The 22143-nt window shown below is 48.6% G+C and overlaps 2 protein-coding genes across 5 annotated transcripts in view; both read right to left on the reverse strand.

Annotated features, from left to right (window-relative positions):
• LOC309524511 (uncharacterized protein) overlaps positions 1-22143 on the reverse strand; it is a 43181-nt gene that overhangs the window by 18831 nt on the left and 2207 nt on the right. For 2 of the 4 annotated variants that reach the window (XM_082209089.1, XM_082209088.1), the window contains exons 3-4: positions 11166-11198; positions 4242-4274 (exon numbers count right to left, since the gene is read on the reverse strand). In XM_082209089.1, the coding sequence (XP_082065215.1) occupies positions 4242-4274; positions 11166-11198 (66 nt within the window). The remainder of the gene's footprint in view (positions 1-4241; positions 4275-11165; positions 11199-22143) is intronic. The other 2 variants (XM_082209090.1, XM_082209091.1) reach the window with 2 other exon arrangements.
• LOC309524510 (uncharacterized protein) overlaps positions 1-22143 on the reverse strand; it is an 83225-nt gene that overhangs the window by 7612 nt on the left and 53470 nt on the right. The gene's annotated exons all lie outside the window — the stretch shown is intronic.

A 22143-nucleotide genomic window follows, 5' to 3' on the forward strand; every position in this document is an offset into this window, starting at 1 on the left:
AAGGGAAATCGGAATTTTATAAGAAGTTGCATGAGACTATGCTAGATTACCTGGACTATGACAACATCATCATGATGGGAGATATGAATGGGGTTGTATCAACTAACATGGATAAGTCACAGAACCAAAAGGTTACTAAAGACGGAAGACTACCAAAGACCTTTTTTGAAATGACAGACAATATGGACTGGATTGATATTTGGAGAGTGAAAAACCCTCTGGGAAGGGAAGGAACATTCTTCTCTGAAGCCCAACTGACCTGGACAAGAATCGACCAAATATGGATAACTAGAGGTCTGGCACCCAAGATTAGAAAGGTGGAAATCTGCCCAAAGACATGCTCCGACCATAACGCACTGAGAATGGATATGACATTGATCCCAACCGGTTCCTTCAGGTGGAAGATGAATGATGGCTTGTTTAGAGACCAAGAGATTGTCAAGAAGGCCCAAAAAACTTTAAAGGACTATTTTGAGATTAACATGAACACTACGGTGGAAAAAAGAACTATCTGGGACGCAAGTAAGGCCGTGATGAGGGGGTTCTTGATACAACAGAATACTATAAAGAAAAGGAAACAAAATGAAAGGAAGGACAAAATTCTGGAAAGAATTAAAGAGTTAGAGAAGAAGCTAAGATCTAACCCGAAGTCTCAGCCGACTCTGCGAGAAATCAAATTTCATCAAGAGCAATATTCTAAATTGATAAACCAGGAAATAGAATGGAAGATTAAAATAATGAAACAAAAAACTTTTGAATCGGCTAATAAATGTGGAAAACTGCTAGCTTGGCAGTTGAAGAGAAGACAAAAATTAAATACAATAACAAGCTTAGAGATTGAAGGAAGAAGTATTCAGAACCCGGGAGAGATCAGAAAGAGTTTCCAGAGATATTTCAAAAAATTATATACTCAAGGGCCACAAGACGAAACAGAGATGAAACGATTTTTGGAGAAAAATGGACTAACAAAGTTGTCAGAAGAAAACAGAACAATCCTGAATGGTAAAATAACACGACAAGAGATTGAGCAGGCCATCCAGAACATGAAACAGGGCAAATCGCCAGGGCCAGATGGGCTGACCTCCAAGTACTACAAGATACTGAGAGACTACTTGGCAGGGGGTTGGACTCGATGGCCCTTGTGGTCTCTTCCAACTCTACGATTCTATGATTCTATGATTCTATGATACTTGATACAACCATTGTTGGAGGTCAGCAATGAAATTATGGAGGGGAAGAAGGCGCCGGAATCGTGGAAGGAAGCCTTTATCACGCTGATACCAAAGTCGGAATTGGAAAAGACACAACTTAAGAACTACCGTCCCATCTCCCTTTTAAACGTGGATTACAAAATATTTGCAGATATCTTGGCAAGTAGATTCAAGAAAGTTTTAAGCGAAGTAATTCACAAAGACCAGGCAGGCTTTCTCCCAGGCAGACATATGTCTGCTAATACAAGGAACATTATAGATATATTGGAACTTTTGCAAACAGACATAAATATTAAAGCAGTCTTAATTTTTATAGATGCGGAGAAGGCCTTTGACAATATATCCTGGAAGTTTATGAAGGGGAATTTAAAGGAAATGGGAGTGGGCTCGGGGTTCGAGAATGGGATTAATGCAATATATTCAGAGCAAAAGGCCAAATTGATAGTTAATAATGTGGTTACAGAAGAGTTTAAAATTGAAAAAGGTACACGACAAGGCTGCCCGATTTCCCCGCTACTATTTATTTCGGTTCTGGAAGTGCTCCTGAATATGATTAGAGGGGACGGGCTGGTGGAAGGGATCCGGGTTGGAGGGAAACAATACAAACTCAAAGCGTTTGCAGATGACCTAGTTTTGACACTACAGGAGCCAGAATCTAGCACGAAAAGAGTATTACAACTGATCCAGGATTTTGGTCGAGTGGCGGGATTTAAATTAAATAAACAAAAAACTAAGGTCTTGGGAAAAAACCTGACAGATACTGAGTCGGGACGGTTTCAGAGAGAGACAGAATTAACTGTGGTTAAGAAAGTGAAATACCTAGGGGTAAACATAACAGCAAAAAATTTGAGTCTATTTAAAGATAATTATGAGAAATGTTGGTTGGAAATTAAGAGAGACTTGGACAGTTGGTCAAGATTAAAACTTTCATTGTTAGGCCAAATAGCTGCTATCAAGATGAATGTATTGCCAAAAATGTTATTTTTGTTTCAGACTTTGCAGATTGTAGACAAGACGGAGTGCTTCCGGAAGTGGCAGAAAGATATTTCTAAATTTGTCTGGCAGGGCAAAAAGCCCAGAATTAAGTTTAAGATACTAACGGATGCGAAGGAAAGAGGGGGCTTCGCCCTGCCAGACTTAAAATTGTACTATGAAGCCGCAGCTTTCTACTGGCTAAAAGACTGGCTACTTCTGGAGGACACGGATGTATTGGATCTGGAAGGTTTTAACAATGCATTTGGATGGCATGCATATCTATGGTATGATAAGGTTAAGATCAATAAGGCCTTTAAGAACCATATTGTCAGGAAAGCACTATTCAATGTCTGGTTAAGATATAAAGACTTATTGGAGAATAAAACTCCGAGGTGGCTGTCACCCATGGAGGCTAAGGCCCAAAAAGGAGCCAATATGGAGGCCAATTGGCCAAAATATTGGGAGATATTAGAAAGAGACGGAGAAAATTGGAAACTGCAGAGTTTAGAGAAAATAAAAGATAAAGTGCGAGACTGGCTACACTATGCTCAGATTAAAGAAGTATTCAAGAATGATAAAAAGTTAGGATTCCAGGCGGAAAAATCGAAGTTGGAAACAGAACTGCTAGAACCTAAGACTAAAGTACTTTCAAAAATGTATAATTTGCTGCTGAAATGGAACACACAAGACGAAATGGTTAAACCGGCAATGATAAAGTGGGCACAGGATATGGGGCATAATATTATGTTTGAGGATTGGGAAAGGCTGTGGACCACTGGGCTGAACTTCACTGCATGTAATGCTCTGAAGGAAAATGTAATGAAAATGATTTACAGATGGTACATGACCCCAGTTAAATTGGCTAAGATATACCATTCGTCTGATAATAAATGTTGGAAATGTAAGGAAAGTGAAGGAACATTCTTTCACCTCTGGTGGACTTGCCCTAAAGTGAAGGCCTTCTGGGAGATGATATATAACGAGTTAAAAAAGGTGTTTAAGTATACCTTTACCAAAAAACCAGAGGCATTCCTTTTGGGCATTGTTGGCCAGAATGTGTTAAAGAAGGATAGAACATTTTTTATGTATGCAACAACGGCAGCAAGGATATTGATCGCTAAGAATTGGAAGACCCGAGAACTACCCACCCTGGAAGAATGGCAGATGCAGCTGATGGACTACATGCAGCTAGCTGAGATGACCGGCAGAATCCGAGATCTGGGAGAAGAGAGTGTTGAAGAAGATTGGAAGAAATTTAAGACTTATTTACAAAAACATTGTAATTTGGCTGAATGTTGACAGGGATGCCAGAATAGAAAGAATTGTCTATCACTAAACTAGATTTAAGTTTAATCATATTTTAATGTCTGAATCTAAAGACTATGAACAAAATGATAATTTGCTTGGAAATAACTTCACAACGATGCAAGTGTGTGGGGGAAGCGTGAGGGAGTCCAAAGTGATGATGAAAAGATGTTAAATAATTAATGTTGTTTTACTGAATATGCCTTTTTTGTATTGAAAAACCTTAATAAATATATATTGAAAAAAAAAAGAAAAAAAGAAATTCCTTCCACTGAGCTGAGGTCCACCTTAGCAGGAAGTGAATGAAGAGTGCATGCACTCAGACAATTCATACAAATGTATGCATTTTACATGTTGCATGCATATAAATACCCAATCAAAATGCAATGCAAATTACAGTGTAAATTATTTATCCTTTTTTCAACATTAAAACTTTTTATCTGCCTTACAAAACAAACAAACAAACAAACAAAAACTAAGAATGTGCATCAAAGACAATATAGCAAACTGTAAAATCTGATCAATGATGTAATATAGAAATTTATTTGTGTAGGTCTGCATTTCAAAGTATAGATGTATAAATTGGTTACCACTGTATTTAACAGTGTGTCTATGCATATTCTGCACAATATCCATAGAATACTTATATTCCCTTTTTGGTTAAAATAACCAGGATGGTTGCAACAACAAATAAACTTTGACTTCGACTTTGAGATACTTCCTGAAATTGCTGGACCAAGAATAACTCACTGTCACTGGTGGTGCTCACTTCTGCAGAAGCTGCTGTGGATAAGAGGACATGGCAGTACGAAACAGAATTCCTCCAATACACAGAATAATACACAGTTCAATATTTGAATATTTCCTGCAAAACGTATTCTTTAATTTCCTCCCAACCTCCATTAAATGGCCAGTGTCAAAGAAAAATGGAATCCAAAATTGATTTTCAAAGATGAGGAGGGAAGATACATAGCAGTAGAAATTACAGCACAAGGGGGGAAATACTTGTTATTGGGAATTTATGCACCTAATGATGGCAAGGCAGAATTCTTTAAGAATTTGGAAACAAGGCTTATGGATCATTTGGATTACAAATTAATTCCAATGGGAGATTTGAATGGAGTTGCATTTTCTTTAATGGATAGGAGACAGAGACAAAAAATACTGAATGCCGGCAGATTACCTAAGATTTTATATATATATAACTGACAAATTCGATCTGTCAGACATATGGAGAGTCAGAATTTTACCGTATTTTTCAATCTATAAGACACACCAGACCACAAGACGCACCTAGTTTTTGGAGGAGGAAAACAAGAAAAAAAATATTCTGAATCTCAGAAGCCAGAACAGCAAGAGGGATCTCTGCGCAGTGAAAGCAGCACATCCTGCATTCGCTCCATAAGACGCACACACATTTCCCCTTACTTTTTAGGAGGGAAAAGGTGAGTCTTATAGAGCAAAAAATACGGTAACTGAAAAAGACTTCACATTTTTTCAGATGCAAATCAATCATTTTTGAGAACCGACTATTTATGGATATCCAGAGACTTGGTTCCCAGAGTAACAAAAGCAGAAATTTGCCCTAAAACTTGCTCAGATCACAATGCAGTATTTATGAAAGTGAAATTATCTACACAGGAATCTTTCAAATGGAGAATGAATGATGATTTGTTGAGGAATGAGCAAATAATTAATAAGGCCCAAAAGACTCTAAAAGACTATTTTGAGATTAATATGAACTCTGGAATGCAAGCAGGAGTCATTTGGGACGCAAGTAAAGCAGTAATGAGAGGATTCCTCATCCAACAAAATTCAATTAAGAGAAAGATACAGAATGAAAAGAAAGATAAAATTTTGGACCAATTAAAAGATAAAGAGAAGAACCTTAGAAGTAATCCAAAGAATCTGCAGATACAAAAGGAAATTAAAGCTTTACAGACTCAGTATTCACAGATTATAAATCAAAAAATAGAAGGGAAATTAAGAATGATGAGACAAAGGAATTTTGAATCTGCGAATAAATGTGGGAAACTCTTAGCTTGGCAGCTAAAAAAGAGGCAAAAACAAAGTGCTATTACAAAAATTGTATCAGAAGGAAAGTCTGTAGAGAACCCTGTGGAGATAAGATGTTTTCAGAAGTACTATAAACAACTGTATAAAAATAGTAAAGAAGATAAGTTTAAAATTGAGCATTTTATCAAAACTAATGGTTTGCAGAAGATTCCCAAAGGTAAAAGGATCCTACTGTGGGACCTGAAAAAGTCAAATATGGAGACTAATTGGTTGATATATTCAGATTTATTATTGGAAGATAAAGAAGGATTTAAATTAAGACCATTTGATCAAATCAAAGATAAAATAAATTGGTTACACTACCACCAGATTAATGAATTGTATAAATTAGATAAGAAAAATAGTTTTGCATCGTGAAAAAACAAATTGGAAGCGAAGTTGTTAGATTTTTATTGTTTACTTTGTTGTACCACCGTGAATGGTGGTTTTTATCTATGTATTTTTGTTTGTTCCATCTTGTTTTGTTTTTGGGGTTGGACACTGCGTAGGGCGGGGATTGGTTTTGTTTGGGCATAATTGTTTTAGTTGTTTTGTTTTCTATTTTGTAAATGGAGGTTAGTATGAGGCTTGGGATTGCTACCATGGAGGGGCGAGGGAGGTATGGCGGTGGGGGCAGATGTTATAGGCGAAGGGGATCGAGATACGGATATGCTAGTACCCCTTCCAATCTGCGCCCCATCCCGAGAGACGAGGGTAGGGTGAGCAAGGATTACTCACCTCCTTCACTGGTGTTGTGCAATGCCAGGTCTATAGGCAACAAAACCGCTACCCTGCGAGATTTCTTTATCTCGCAGGGAGTTGACCTGGCTTGTGTGACGGAGACCTGGGTGCGCGAAGGGGTAACTGTTACCTTACGAGAGATGGCGCCCCCGGGTTTCTCCGTCCTCCACCAGTCATGGACTGTGGGCCGGGGGGGGGAGGGGTGGCAGTATTCATCCGGGAAGATTGTTCTTTCAGGGCTCTACCTTCGCCATCGATCCCCGGCATTGAATGTGTTGGCCTAGTGTGGGGCTCCGAGGAGAGCTTGGCTGTCTGGCTGGTGTACCGGCCACCTAGCGCACCAGCAGCCACCCTGTCAGGCCTGCTGGAGGCGGTGGCCGGCTGGGCCTTGGAGTTCCCTAACCTATTGGTATTGGGAGACTTCAACTTCCACGCTGATGCCACTCCCTCCTCACAGGCTCTGGACCTGGTGTCTTCCATGGCAACACTAGGGCTCTCCCAGTTTGTTTCGGGCCCCACACATCAAGCAGGCCACACGCTGGATTTGATCTTTGGCGCCGATGTGATCATGTCTCCTTCGATGAAGGTGCCATGGTCTGATCACTACGCTCTGAAAGCCAGGATTGACTTTCCACCCCGACCCTGCTTAGGTGGCGAGCTGATTTGGGCTCGCCCGCAGAGGCTGATGGACCCGGATAGATTCCGTCAAGCCTTGCGGGACCTTGCCCCCCCTGGCGACTCATTGACTGAGCTTGTTGAGGGCTGGAATACCCAGCTCCAGGCAGCCATCGATGAGATCGCACCTAGGCGCCCTCTGCGACCCCGCAGAAACCGGGCTCCCTGGTTTACCGAGGAGCTTCGGAGAATGAAGTGGGACCTCAGACGGCTAGAGCAAGTATGGCGGGGTGCCCGTGACGGAGCCTCAAGAACATCTTATAGGGTTTTTATGAAAACCTATGAGATGGCAGTGAAGGCCGCTAAGAAGTCTTACTTCTCGGCCTCCATTGCATCCGCTAGCTCTCGCCCGGCACAATTATTTAGTATAATTAGGTCTTTAACGTCCCTTGAAGGACAGCCAAATTTAAATAACAATCTGACACACAGCTGTGAGGCATTTGCGAGCTTTTTTGCGGAGAAGGTCCTGTTGCTCCGCCATGACCTCCCTGCCAATTTGGATACAATGAAGGAACTGGAGGCCCCTCGACTGTCCTCGGGTCCAGTATTGGACCACTTTGACCGGATATCTCCAGCCGATGTGGACAGATTCCTCCAAGCTGGAAAGCCCACCACCTGTCCTCTTGACCCGGGCCCGTCATGGCTGATTAGAGCGTGTCCAGACGAGGTGCGGGGCCCCCTGGGGGATATCATCAATTTGTCCCAGGGGAACTGAAGGAGGCGGTGCTGCGTCCGCTCTTAAAGAAAACATCATTAGATCCCTCAGATCTATCCAATTACCGCCCGGTCTCGAATCTTCCATTCCTGGGTAAGGTGATTGAGAGAGCGGTTGCTGAACAGCTTGGTAGGTTTCTGGATGAAACATCTGCTCTGGATCCATTCCAGTCCGGCTTCCGCGCTGGTCATGGGACTGAGACGGCTCTGGTCGCCCTAACAGATGATCTCCGCAGGCAGCTGGATCGAGGCGGGTCGGGGCTGCTGATTCTTCTAGATCTGTCAGCAGCCTTTGACATGGTCGATCACGAACTCCTGGACCGACGTGGGGATCCAGGGCACAGTCCTTCAATGGCTGCTGTCAGGGGTACAGGGACAGAGGCACAGGGAAGGCAGGAAATGGAGAGCGATGGAGAGGAATCCCAGGACAGCGAGGAAGATGATAGCAATGACGCAAGGGATTCCATGAGTCTCTCCAGCGAATCAGAGGATTCCCAGAAGGGGGCGCCTGTGGTCAGGGCAAGGGGAGCCCCAGGGGGAAAGTGTCAGGAGCGGGGGGCCAGCAGGGGACCACAAAGCGGCAGCTGGGAATCAGGGCCAGCCTCCCCGCCAGAGCGCAACGAGGGGGGGGAGGTTCCAGTGTGTCAGGGGAAACAGCTCCGGCAGCAGAGAAGGAGGAGGGGTCAGAGCAAGCCATTCTCCCGGAAGGGGAGGAGGGCAGTGAGGGGAGTAGCATAACTGTCAAAAGGAAGGTTAGAGGTTGGGCGCGCGCGCCAAGTTCAAATGAGGAGGCGCGCGGAAGAATAGGGAGCCCGGAGGAGGAGGAGCCAGGTCCCAAAGCCCGCAGGAGGGGGGAAGAGCAGTCTGGAGATTCCGCGTCGGGAGAATCCAGGAGGGGCGGAACCCCGGCGGGCAAAAAGACCCTGCGGAAAAGGAAAGAGAGAAAAAGGTGGAACAGCGTAAGCCTATTAAACTGGTGTAGGGGAGGGACCGATTCAGAGGGGACTTCTACCGTCTAAGGTTAACAGACGTGGGGGCTGCACGCCTCGGTTGTGGAACTTACTATGAACTCCAATAAGCATCCTTGTATATAAGAAGAACTTGGCGTTGGTCTTTTGTGAGCTGAGACCTGAGGCAGCCCTGACAGCTGCGCTCGTTTCTCTCTGGTCGGGGACAGAGGGTGGCGCTTGGGGGGGAATTGTCATCACACCACTCCTTGGTGTGTGGAGTGCCTCAGGGTGCAATTCTCTCTCCGATGCTTTTTAACATCTTTATGCGCCCCCTTGCCCAGCTTGTCCGGAGTTTTGGGCTGGGTTGCCATCAGTATGCTGATGACACCCAACTCTATCTGTTGATGGATGGCCATCCTGACTCGGCCCCAGACACACTGACCAGATGTCTGGAAGCTGTGGCTGGATGGTTACGTGGGAGCCGGTTGAAGTTAAATCCTTCGAAGACAGAGGTCCTCTGGCTGGGGCGGGACGATATGGGATCGAGGGGGCAACTCCCATCTCTTGCGGGGGTGCAATTAGTGCCAGCACCGGCCGTTAAGAGTTTGGGTGTAATCTTCAATACCTCCCTCTCTATGGAGGCGCAGATTACAGCTATAACAAAGGCGGCATTTTTTCATCTCCGCCAAGCTAAGCAGTTGGCCCCTTATCTCTCTCGTCCTGACCTAGCCACTGTGATCCATGCGACGGTCACCTCCAGACTGGATTATTGTAACTTGCTCTACGTGGGGCTGCCCTTGAGACTGACCCAGAAACTCCAGCGGGTGCAGAATGCCGCGGCGAGACTCCTTATGGGGTCTTCGCTGCGAGAGCACATTCATCCGGTACTATACCAGCTGCACTGGCTCCCGGTGGAGTACAGGATCAGGTTTAAGGTGCTGGTCTTAACCTTTAAAGCCCTATACGGCCTAGGACCCTCGTACCTACGGGACCGCCTCTCCTGGTATGCCCCACAGAGAAACCTACGGTCTGCAAATAATAACATCCTCAAGGTCCCAGGTCTCAGAGAGGTTAGGCTGGCCTCAACTAGAGCCAGGGCCTTCTCGGCTGCGGCTCCAAACTGGTGGAATGCTCTGTCACAAGAGACTAGGGCCCTGTGGGACCTGACATCTTTCCGCAGGGCCTGCAAGACAGAGTTGTTCCACCAGGCCTTTGGTCAAGGCGCAGCCTGACTCCCTCCTCTGGCAACCTGAAAAGAATTTTGCTTAATTGGTTGCCATCAATTTGATTTAATTAATTTTTATAATGAAATATTTTTAGATTGTGTGATTATTTGACTGATTATTTGATTTTGTTAGCCACCCTGAGCCCGGCTTCGGCTGGGGAGGGCGGGATATAAATAAAATTTATTATTATTATTATTATTATTATTATTATTATTATTATTATTATTATTATCATTATTATTCTAAATTTAAAAATTTGTCTAATTTATTCTTGGAGTGGCATACGAAGGATGAACAAGTTAAATCTGTGATGATAGATTGGGCAAGACATGTTGGACATAACATAACATTTGAAGACTGGGAAAGGCTGTGGAGGAAATGGGTCAAGTTCACTGCATGTACGGTGTTAAAGGAAAATGTTATGAAAATGATGTATAGATGGTACTTAGCCCCTGTAAAACTAGCAAAGATTTACCACAAGAGTGACAACCTATGTTGGAAATGTAAAGAAAAAGAAGGTACCTTTTACCATATGTGGTGGACGTGTCCCAAAGTGAAAGACTTCTGGGGAAAGATTCATAATGAATTGAAAAAAATGTTGAAATATTCATTTATTAAGAAACCAGAAGCCTTTATACTTGGAATAACAGGTTTGGAATTGCCCAAGAAAGATGTCAGATTATTTTTGTATGCCACAACTGCCGCTAGAATTTTGTTGGCCAAAAATTGGAAACTACAAGAAAAGTGGCGGAATGGTAGATGAAGATGATGGACTTTTGGGAGCTAGCCGACCTGACCGGAAGAGTCTGCAACCAGAAGGAGGAGGAGTACCAAGAGGAATGGAAGAAATTAAAAGATTATTTAGCTAAATATGTTAAGATAATTTAAATAGAATGACTTGCGAGTATCAGGTAAGCCTAGGATTTAAATATGTGATGTTCTAGAATACTATGTTAAAAGTTAAAAAGAAAAGAAAGAAAGATGTAAATTGGTTAAGGAAATTTTATGTGAAATTAGTTTAGGAAAACTGCTACAATGATTTATATGGAAACTCAGCCGGGGGGATCTGAGGAAGTCACCTAACAATGTTAACAAAAGTGGAACTATTACAGTTAGGGTATATGTTTGTTTGTTTGTTTGTTTGATTGATTGATTGATGGTTTCTTTTTATGTTTGTTGATAAGTTTGTTATAAATGTGGAAAACTAATTAAAAAAATTGAAGGGAAAAAACCCAGGATGGTTGCGACAACAAATAAACTTTGACTTCAACTTTGAGATACTTCCTGAAATTCCTGGACCAAGAATAACTCACTGTCACTGGTGGCGCTCACTTCTGGGGAAGCTGCTGTGGATAAGAGGACATGGCAGTATGAAACAGAATTCCTCCAATACACAGAACAATACACAATTCAATATTTGAATCTTTCCTGCAAAAAGTATTCTTTAATTTCCTCCCAATCTCCATTAAACGGCCAATGTCATACACTAGAGAGTGCCATCTGTCTGGAAAATTCTACACGTGCAGGATTTTCATTACATATTATGTGGATGGACTAGTTCTATCACAGTCACCATGAGCTGCACTTTCCAGTCACTGATCTGTGCTTTAAATCTCTGTGTTGAAGTGGTTTGGGGTTTTTTATCCCAATGCTTTCCCCAGGAAAACCCACATTTAGCACTGAATTAGAACAAATAATGGAAAACCAGATTGCTGTTTGCTCCAATTCAGTGGTAATGCGCAGGTTTTCCTGGGGAAAGCACTGGGACAAAAAAGAACCCCCCTCAGACACAGAACTCTGAATGAGCCTCATGATAACAGGTCAAGGTGCAACACAGAAAACCACATTAAGTAAGAGGGCACTAACCAAGTTGGACTTGGGCAAATGTCTTTAAGATCAATGCATGAGATCTCTTTTCAGAGAACATGAACTACAAACCTGTCAGGATTTCTCTCTCCATCTCTCTCTCTCACACACACACACACACACAGGCAGGCAAGTGGTTGTATAAATTTGCAAAGCCACAATTTACTAGCCAACCCTGTCTCACCCAAAACGAAAGCCATCAAAGAAGAAGTCTTCAAGCTTAGCATTAATAAAACATAAAGGCAAAATCTCCTTCTGATCCTCTGATGTTCCCCACTTGTAGGAGTAGTCTGTGAAGATATATTAAGCATTGGGGGGGATGTTGTAGGTTGGGAGCACCATCTGCTGCCCAGGAGGACTCTCCTGTGTGGGTGTCTGAGGGCCCAGCTCCTTCCTGCCACTCACCATCTGGCCCGGGGCGGGGCCTGAAGGACTCACAGGGACTACTGCGTCTGCTGCCCAGGAGGACTCTCCTGTGTGAGTGTTTGAGGGCCCAGCTCCTTCCTGCCACTCACCATCTGGCCCGGGGCGGGGCCTGAAGGACTCACAGGGACTGCTGCGTTCTGCTGCCCAGGAGGACTCTCCTGTGTGAGTGTTTGAGGGCCCTGCTCCTTCCTGCCACTCACCATCTGGCCCAGGGAGGGGCCTGAAGGACTCACAGGGACTGCTGCGTCTGCTGCCCAGGAGGACTCTCCTGTCTGAGGGCCCTGCTCCTTCCTGCCACTCACCATCTGGCCCGGGGCGGGGCATGAAGGACTCACAGGGACTGCTGCGTCTGCTGCCCAGGAGGACTCTCCTGTGTGAGTGTTTGAGGGCCCAGCTCCTTCCTGCCACTCACCATCTGGCCCGGGGCGGGGCCTGAAGGACTCACAGGGACTGCTGCATCTGCTGCCCAGGAGGACTCTCCTGTGTGAGTGTCTGAGGGCCCTGCTCCTTCCTGCCACTCACCATCTGGCCCGGGGCGGGGCCTGAAGGACTCACAGGGACTGCTGCGTCTGCTGCCCAGGAGGACTCTCCTGTGTGAGTGTTTGAGGGCCCTGCTCCTTCCTGCCACTCACCATCTGGCCCAGGGCGGGGCCTGAAGGACTCACAGGGACTGCTGCGTTCTGCTGCCCAGGAGGACTCTCCTGTGTGGGTGTCTGAGGGCCCTGCTCCTTCCTGCCACTCACCATCTGGCCCGGGGCGGGGCCTGAAGGACTCACAGGGACTGCTGCGTCTGCTGCCCAGGAGGACTCTCCTGTGTGGGTGTCTGAGGGCCCTGCTCCTTCCTGCCACTCACCACCTGGCCCAGGGTGGGGCCTGAAGCCTCACAGGGACTGCTGCGCTCTGCTGCCCAGGAGGACTCTCCTGTGTGGGTGTCTGAGGGCCCTGCTCCTTCCTGCCACTCACCATCTGGCCCGGGGTGGGGCCTGAAGCCTCACAGGGACTGCTGCATCTGCTGCCCAGGAGGACTCTCCTGTGTGGGTGTCTGAGGGCCCTGCTCCTTCCTGCCACTCACCACCTGGCCCAGGGTGGGGCCTGAAGCCTCACAGGGACTGCTGCGCTCTGCTGCCCAGGAGGACTCTCCTGTGTGGGTGTCTGAGGGCCCTGCTCCTTCCTGCCACTCACCCTCTGGCCCGGGGCGGGGCCTGAAGGACTCACAGGGACTGCTGCGCTCTGCTGCCCAGGAGGACTCTCCTGTGTGGGTGTCTGAGGGCCCTGCTCCTTCCTGCCACACACCATCTGGCCCAGGGCGGGGCCTGAAGGACTCACAGGGACTGCTGCGTTCTGCTGCCCAGGAGGACTCTCCTGTGTGGGTGTCTGAGGGCCCTGCTCCTTCCTGCCACTCACCATCTGGCCCAGGGTGGGGCCTGAAGGACTCACAGGGACTGCTGCGTTCTGCTGCCCAGGAGGACTCTCCTGTGTGGGTGTCTGAGGGCCCTGCTCCTTCCTGCCACTCACCACCTGGCCCAGGGTGGGGCCTGAAGCCTCACAGGGACTGCTGCGCTCTGCTGCCCAGGAGGACTCTCCTGTGTGGGTGTCTGAGGGCCCTGCTCCTTCCTGCCAATCACCATCTGGCCCAGGGCGGGGCCTGAAGGACTCACAGGGACTGCTGCGTCTGCTGCCCAGGAGGACTCTCCTGTCTGAGGGCCCTGCTCCTTCCTGCCACTCACCATCTGGCCCAGGGCGGGGCCTGAAGGACTCACAGGGACTGCTGCGTCTGCTGCCCAGGAGGACTCTCCTGTCTGAGGACCCTGCTCCTTCCTGCCACTCACCATCTGGCCCAGGGCGGGGCCTGAAGGACTCACAGGGACTGATGCGTTCTGCTGCCCAGGAGGACTCTCCTGTGTGGGTGTCTGAGGGCCCTGCTCCTTCCTGCCAATCACCATCTGGCCCAGGGTGGGGCCTGAAGGACTCACAGGGACTGCTGCGTCTGCTGCCCAGGAGGACTCTCCTGTCTGAGGGCCCTGCTCCTTCCTGCCACTCACCCTCTGGCCCGGGGCGGGGCCTGAAGGACTCACAGGGACTGCTGCGCTCTGCTGCCCAGGAGGACTCTCCTGTGTGGGTGTCTGAGGGCCCTGCTCCTTCCTGCCACTCACCATCTGGCCCAGGGCGGGGCCTGAAGGACTCACAGGGACTGCTGCGTTCTGCTGCCCAGGAGGACTCTCCTGTGTGGGTGTCTGAGGGCCCTGCTCCTTCCTGCCACTCACCATCTGGCCCAGGGTGGGGCCTGAAGGACTCACAGGGACTGCTGTGTTCTGCTGCCCAGGAGGACTCTCCTGTGTGGGTGTCTGAGGGCCCTGCTCCTTCCTGCCACTCACCATCTGGCCCAGGGCAGGGCCTGAAGGACTCACAGGGACTGCTGCGTCTGCTGCCCAGGAGGACTCTCCTGTGTGAGTGTCTGAGGGCCCTGCTCCTTCCTGCCACTCACCATCTGGCTCGGGGCGGGGCCTGAAGGTCTCACAGGGACTGCTGCGTCTGCTGCCCAGGAGGACTCTCCTGTGTGAGTGTTTGAGGGCCCTGCTCCTTCCTGCCACTCACCATCTGGCCCGGGGCGGGGCCTGAAGGACTCACAGGGACTGCTGCGTTCTGCTGCCCAGGAGGACTCTCCTGTGTGGGTGTCTGAGGTCCCTGCTCCTTCCTGCCACTCACCATCTGGCCCGGGGCGGGGCCTGAAGGACTCACAGGGACTGCTGCATCTGCTGCCCAGGAGGACTCTCCTGTGTGGGTGTCTGAGGGCCCTGCTCCTTCCTGCCACTCACCACCTGGCCCAGGGTGGGGCCTGAAGCCTCACAGGGACTGCTGCGCTCTGCTGCCCAGGAGGACTCTCCTGTGTGGGTGTCTGAGGGCCCTGCTCCTTCCTGGCACTCACCATCTGGCCCAGGGCGGGGCCTGAAGGACTCACAGGGACTGCTGCGTTCTGCTGCCCAGGAGGACTCTCCTGTGTGGGTGTCTGAGGGCCCTGCTCCTTCCTGCCGCTCACCATCTGGCCCAGGGTGGGGCCTGAAGGACTCACAGGGACTGCTGCGTTCTGCTGCCCAGGAGGACTCTCCTGTGTGGGTGTCTGAGGGCCCTGCTCCTTCCTGCCACTCACCATCTGGCCCAGGGTGGGGCCTGAAGCCTCACAGGGACTGCTGCGTCTGCTGCCCAGGAGGACTCTCCTGTGTGGGTGTCTCAGGGCCCTGCTCCTTCCTGCCACTCACCATCTGGCCCAGGGCGGGGCCTGAAGGACTCACAGGGACTGCTGCGTTCTGCTGCCCAGGAGTACTCTCCTGTGTGGGTGTCTGAGGGCCCTGCTCCTTCCTGCCACTCACCATCTGGCCCAGGGCGGGGCCTGAGGGACTCACAGGGACTGCTGCGTTCTGCTGCCCAGGAGGACTCTCCTGTGTGGGTGTCTGAGGGCCCTGCTCCTTCCTGCCACTCACCATCTGGCCCAGGGTGGGGCCTGAAGCCTCACAGGGACTGCTGCGTCTGCTGCCCAGGAGGACTCTCCTGTGTGGGTGTCTGAGGGCCCTGCTCCTTCCTGCCACTCACCATCTGGCCCAGGGCGGGGCCTGAAGGACTCACAGGGACTGCTGCGTTCTGCTGCCCAGGAGGACTCTCCTGTGTGGGTGTCTGAGGGCCCTGCTCCTTCCTGCTACTCACCATCTGGCCCAGGGCGGGGCCTGAAGGACTCACAGGGACTGCTGCATTCTGCTGCCCAGGAGGACTCTCCTGTCTTAAGAGGCCGCATGAGGCACCGGGACACCACTGCTGCGGCTTCGCCGTGGGGGTTGAGGAAGGCCGCTCCCTCCTGTAGGCCCACTCCTCCAGGCCTAGGGGACGGGGCCCACACTCGCCAGCGCTACTGTTTTGAGGACACTGGTGTTGCCGCGGCAAATGTTTAAAATGTTTTTATATATTTTAAAATGTTTTATAGGGGTTTTTACTTTTTACTTTGTTGTACCACCGTGAACGGTGGTTTTTATTGATGTATTTCTATTTTGTTCCGTTTTATTTTGGTTTGGGGTTAGCTATTGAGTGGGGTGGGGATTTGTTTTGTTGGTACAATTGTTTTTGATTTGATTTGTTTTCTATTCTGTAAATGGAGGTTGGTTTGAGGCTTGGGATTGCTACCGTAGTGGGGCGAGGGAGGTATGGCGGTGGGGGCAGATGTCATAGGCGAAGGGGATCGAGATATGGATATGCTCGTACCCCTTCCAATCTGCGCCCCATCCCAAGGGACGAAGGTAGGGTGAGCAAGGATTACTCACCTCCGTCACTGGTGTTGTGCAATGCCAGGTCTATAGGCAAAAAAACCGCCACCCTGCGAGACTTCTTCACCTTGCAGGGGGTTGACCTGGCTTGTGTGACGGAGACCTGGGTGCGCGAAGGGGAAACTGTTACCTTACGAGAGATGGCGCCCCCGGGTTTCTCCGTCCTCCACCAGTCGCGGACTGTGGGCCGGGGGGGAGGGGTGGCATTATTAATCCGAGAAGACTGTTCTTTCAGGGCTCTACCATCGCCATCGATCCCCGGCATTGAATGTGTTGGCCTAGTGTGGGGCTCCGAGGAGAGCTTGGTTGTCTGGCTGGTGTACCGGCCACCTAGCGCACCAGCAGCCACCCTGTCAGGCCTGCTGAAGGCGGTGGCCGGCTGGGCCTTGGAGTTCCCCAACCTATTGGTACTGGGGGACTTCAACATCCATGCTGATGCCACTCCCTCCTCACAGGCTCTGGACCTGGTGTCTTCCATGGCGACACTAGGGCTCTCCCAGTTTGTTTCGGGCCCCACACATCAAGCAGGCCACACGCTGGATTTGATCTTTGGCGCCGGTATAGATGTGATCATGTCTCCCTCGATGAAGGTGCCATGGTCTGATCACTACGCACTGAAAGCCAGGATTGATTTTCCACCCCCACCCTGCTTAGGTGGCGAGCCAATTTGGGCTCGCCCCGGGGAGGCTGATGGACCCTGATAGATTCCGTAAGGCCTTGCAGGACCTTGCTCCCCCTGGCGACTCATTGACTGAACTTGTTGAGGGCTGGAATATCCAGCTCCTGGCAGCCATCGATGAGATCGCACCTAGGCGCCCTCTGCGACCCCGCAGAAACCGGGCTCCCTGGTTTACCGAGGAGCTTCGGAAAATGAAGCGGGACCTCAGACGGCTAGAGCGAGTATGGCGGGGTGCCCGTGACGGAGCTTCAAGAACATCTTATATGGTTTTTATGAAAACCTATGAGATGGCAGTGAAGGCCGCTAAGAAGTCTTACTTCTCGGCCTCCATTGCCTCCGCTAGCTCTCGCCCGGCGCAATTATTTAGTATAATTAGGTCTTTAACGTCCCTCGAAGGACAGCCAAATTTAAATAACAATTCGACACACAGCTGCAAGGCATTTGCGAGCTCTTTTGCGGAGAAGGTCCTGTTCCTCCGCCATGACCTCCATGCCAATTTGGATACAATGAAGGAACTGGAGGCCCCTCGACTGTCCTCGGGTCCAGTATTGGACCACTTCGACCAGATATCCCCAGCCGATGTGGACAGACTCCTCCAAGCTGGAAAGCCCACCACTTGTCCTCTTGACCCGTGCCCGTCCTGGCTGATTAGAGCGTGTCCAGACGAGGTGCAGGCCCCCCTGGGTGATATCATCAATTTGTCCCTTGGCACTGGGATATTCCCAGGGGAACTGAAGGAGGCAGTGGTGCGTCCGCTCTTAAAGAAAACATCATTAGATCCTTTAGATCTATCCAATTACCGCCCGGTTTCGAATCTTCCATTCCTGGGTAAGGTGATTGAGAGAGCGGTTGCTGAACAGCTTGGTAGGTTTCTGGATGAAACATCTGCTCTCGACCCATTCCAGTCCGGCTTCCGCGCTGCTCATGGGACCGAGACGGCTCTGGTCGCCCTAACAGATGATCTCCGCAGGCAGCTGGATCGAGGCGGGTCGGGGCTGCTGATTCTTCTAGACCTGTCAGCAGCCTTCGACATGGTCGATCACGAACTCCTGGACCGCCGCCTTGCCGACGTGGGGATCCAGGGCACAGTCCTTCAATGGCTGCGCTCGTTTCTCTCCGGTTGGGGACAGAGGGTGGCGCTTGGGGGGGAATTGTCATCGCGCCACTCCTTGGTGTGTGGAGTGCCTCAGGGTGCGATTCTCTCCCCGATGCTTTTTAACATCTTTATGCGCCCCCTCGCCCAGCTTGTCCAGAGTTTTGGGCTGGGTTGCCATCAGTATGCCGATGACACCCAACTCTATCTGTTGATGGATGGCCATCCTGACTCGGCCCTAGATACACTGACCAGATGTCTGGAAGCTGTGGCTGGATGGTTACGTGGGAGCCGGTTGAAGTTAAATCCTTCGAAGACAGAGGCCCTCTGGCTGGGACGGAGTGATATGGGATTGAGGGGGCAACTCCCATCTCTTGCGGGGGTGCAATTAGTGCCAGCATCATCCGTGAAGAGTTTGGGTGTAATCTTCGATACCTCCCTCTCTATGGAGGCGCAGATTACAGCTATAACAAAGGCAGCATTTTTTCATCTCCGCCAGGCTAAGCAGTTGGCTCCTTATCTCTCTCGCCCTGACCTAGCCACTGTGATCCATGCGACGGTCACCTCCAGACTGGATTATTGTAACTCGCTCTACGTGTGGCTGCCCTTGAGACTGACCCAGAAACTCCAGCGGGTGCAGAATGCCGCTGCGAGACTCCTTACGGGGTCTTCGCTGCGAGATCACATTCACCCGGTGCTGTACCAGCTGCACTGGCTCCCGGTGGAGTACAGGATCAGGTTTAAGGGGCTGGTTTTAACCTTTAAAGCCCTATACGGCCTAGGACCCTCGTACCTACGGGACCGCCTCTCCTGGTATGTCCCACAGAGAAATTTACGGTCTGCAAATAAAAACACCCTAAAGATCCCAGGCCTCAGAGAGGTTAGGCTGGCCTCAACTAGAGCCAGGGCCTTCTCGGCCGTGGCTCCAATCTGGTGGAATGCTCTGTCACAAGAGACTAGGGCCCTGCAGGACCTGACATCCTTCCGCAGGGCCTGCAAGACAGAGCTGTTCCACCAGGCCTTTTGTCAGGGCGCAGCCTGACCCCCTCCTCTGGCAATCTGCACAAAATTTTGCTTGATGGTTGCCTTTAATTTGATTTTAATTTGATTTAATTAATTTTATAATGAATGTTTTAGAATGTTGAACTATTTTGATTGTTGTTAGCCGCCCTGAGCCCAGCTTCGGCTGGGGAGGGCGGGATATAAATAATAATAATTATTATTATTATTATTATTATTATTATTATTATTATTATTATTAGCACTGTCTGATTTAAATACAATGCCAGGTGTGTAAACTCACACCCATTCATTTTTTTTTACCGGTAAATGATATTTATTGAAAAAAGATTTTTAAAAAAAAAATTGCAAGAAAAAAAGAGAAAGAATAAAAAAAAATAATAAAACCATCATTTTCAAATTCTCCACTTTCATTACCTTCTTTCCATGACCCCCTCCTCCTCCCATCTCTTGCATCTTAATTAATAATTATCACAGCAAATCCTTCCCATAATTCATAATATTCTGTCATTACATTACCTTACTCTATTTTCATCTTATCTTATAAAAAACCTTAAAATTTAAGACTTAAATATTATTTTTGCCAACTTCTCATAACCATTACCTTTTTACCTAATTCTTTAAACATTTTTACAAGAGCCAAGTAATTTCATTTCAACATTTTTCCAACGTTCATCAATTTTATAAAAAAAAAATCCTAATGATAGAAAAAGGAAATAAAAACAATCCAATCTTCTTCCAGCGTCCCCTCCCCCCGGTCCCGGGATTGTCAGTCCTTTTTATCCCATTAGTCTGGCACATTAACCTGGTGATCTTATATCCGAGACCTTCAAATCTCTTCCACTCGTGGGAACTCCAGCTTGGTAGTGTTTTTGACCCTTTTCAACAAATCATCCCCTTACCCATAGTCCAGACTAGACTCCATGTGGTATTTTTTCAAATTCCCTCCAAAATTGGAAGCCCCAACAACTCCAAACCTCTGACGGCCCATTGCCAGACTCGGAAAGTCCAAACATCCCTGCATAGGGGGGTCAGTCCAACCCCCCATTTCCAAATCAATCCAAACTTTGTCTTTCCAAATCTGGTTTTTTCCAAGTTCATTTGTCAAATCCAAAAGCTCATTTTCCTGCTGGGCCAAAAGTCCCTCCATCTCTGGCGCCCAAGATTCTGCAACATCCTCTTCTCTCATCTGCTCTGTCAGGACACACTCCTGTTTAAGTTCCTGGGTGGGCTCCAAATAGTTTCCCACTACCTGTTCAAATGTTCTGGCCGCATTAGTCATCAAATCCGTCTTCTGACTTAACTGATCCAATAGGGCATTTATTTTACAGAAAGTACCCAACAGTGCTTCTGAAAACATTGTCCTGCAAGGTCACAAGTCCTTTCCCACGGTTGTAATCTGTGGCAGCTGCAAGCTCCCTAGAACTTGTTACAGTTTCACAGTCCCTCTCTAGAGGGAAAACTTCTGGTTGTTCTTTCTTTTAAGGACAATAGCAACACAGTTTCTTTTTAGATATTTTGTCAATATTTGTTCCTTTAAAATGCGAAAGGAAACAGTGGAATCACAATGTTACTCTTCTTTTAACTATCTGTCAAGAACATTTGTCTCTGGCCAATGAGCTTCAAAACGTCAATTCTGACACCCCGCTCCAGGGTCAGGACGGTGGAAAGTTACTTTACTTTAAACTCACTTCTGCAGGTTTAAACAGTCCAAAAAAGATCCCCCTTCTTCTACTGCTACCGAAGGGGGGTTCAACGATTTTAAATGGTGAAAACCAATCCTTTAAAAGTGATTTTCTAAGCTCTAGTGTACGTTATCTTTGCTTTCTTCTGACTACAAGGAAACGGAAGGCTGACTTCCTGTTTAGACCTTCCCGTTTCAGTACCAAATTAAGGTGAATTTTTAAGTCCAATTCCTTTCTAATCGCCAGTTCTTATTTGAAGTCCAATTGTTCAATGTTTAAGTACTCACGGGTGATTATTTTAGATGCCAAATTGTCCCAGGAAAAAGGCAGCGCTCTCCGGCAACGGCTATGCGGCTTCACTCCACAGAAAAAGCAGTTGACTCAAAGCACCGTGCCACTTCCCCCTCTTCGCTTCGGAGCCCGTTAGTGGGTTCCTTTGCGGGTTGGGGGGGCGCTAAGGGTGCCCGCCGAGTCCCACAGTCACAGGCTTCATCCGCCTGTGATTTCTAAAAGGGTCCCCGCTTCGCCGCAGCGGAAAGGACCCGTTTCACGCGGAGCTGGTCCCTCCGGTTCAGAGGGAGTCCGCCATTGTCGATGGCGCCACCCCGGAAGTCCCACACACACCTTTATTCAGATGTACAGTGAACGTCATGCTTAAATCAGCCAACACCTACTTCTGCATGCCAGGTATCTGCAGCCTGAGTGCCTACATGATGGCATCCTGATGCTTCTCATGGACTGTGTAGCAGTGACCCATATTCCACAGGCAGCTGGCCATGTGGGATCCTACTCAAGTTTTCCAAACAGATGTATCCTCATGTATAAATCAGGCTTGGCAGATGCGCCACCCTTTCTTATGTGAATCGGGACTTCTTTTGTTTTGCCTCTCACTTTAGAGTGGCTACTGTGCAGGCAGTCTGATGATTATAAAGTGAGTCTGCTATGACTGCCTAAACAGAAAATAAAGAATAACTCTGCCTGGATGACTCTATGGTGATGATCTAGATCAGTGTTTCCCAACCTTTTTTGGGCAAAGGCACACTTGTTTCATGAAAAAAATCTCGAGGCACACCACCATTACAGCCCCGTGACGTCAGCGCGCAGTGTCACGCCGGGAGGGACATGAATTGCTAGCAAATTACATAATCACCTCCTTGAGGGCTGGCTCATCTTCTCCGAAGGCAGAACCCCATTAATTAACAGCACAGACTC

Source organism: Podarcis vaucheri, assembly GCF_965113315.1.
Source record: "Podarcis vaucheri genome assembly, chromosome: 2".
NCBI lineage: Eukaryota > Metazoa > Chordata > Lepidosauria > Squamata > Lacertidae > Podarcis > Podarcis vaucheri.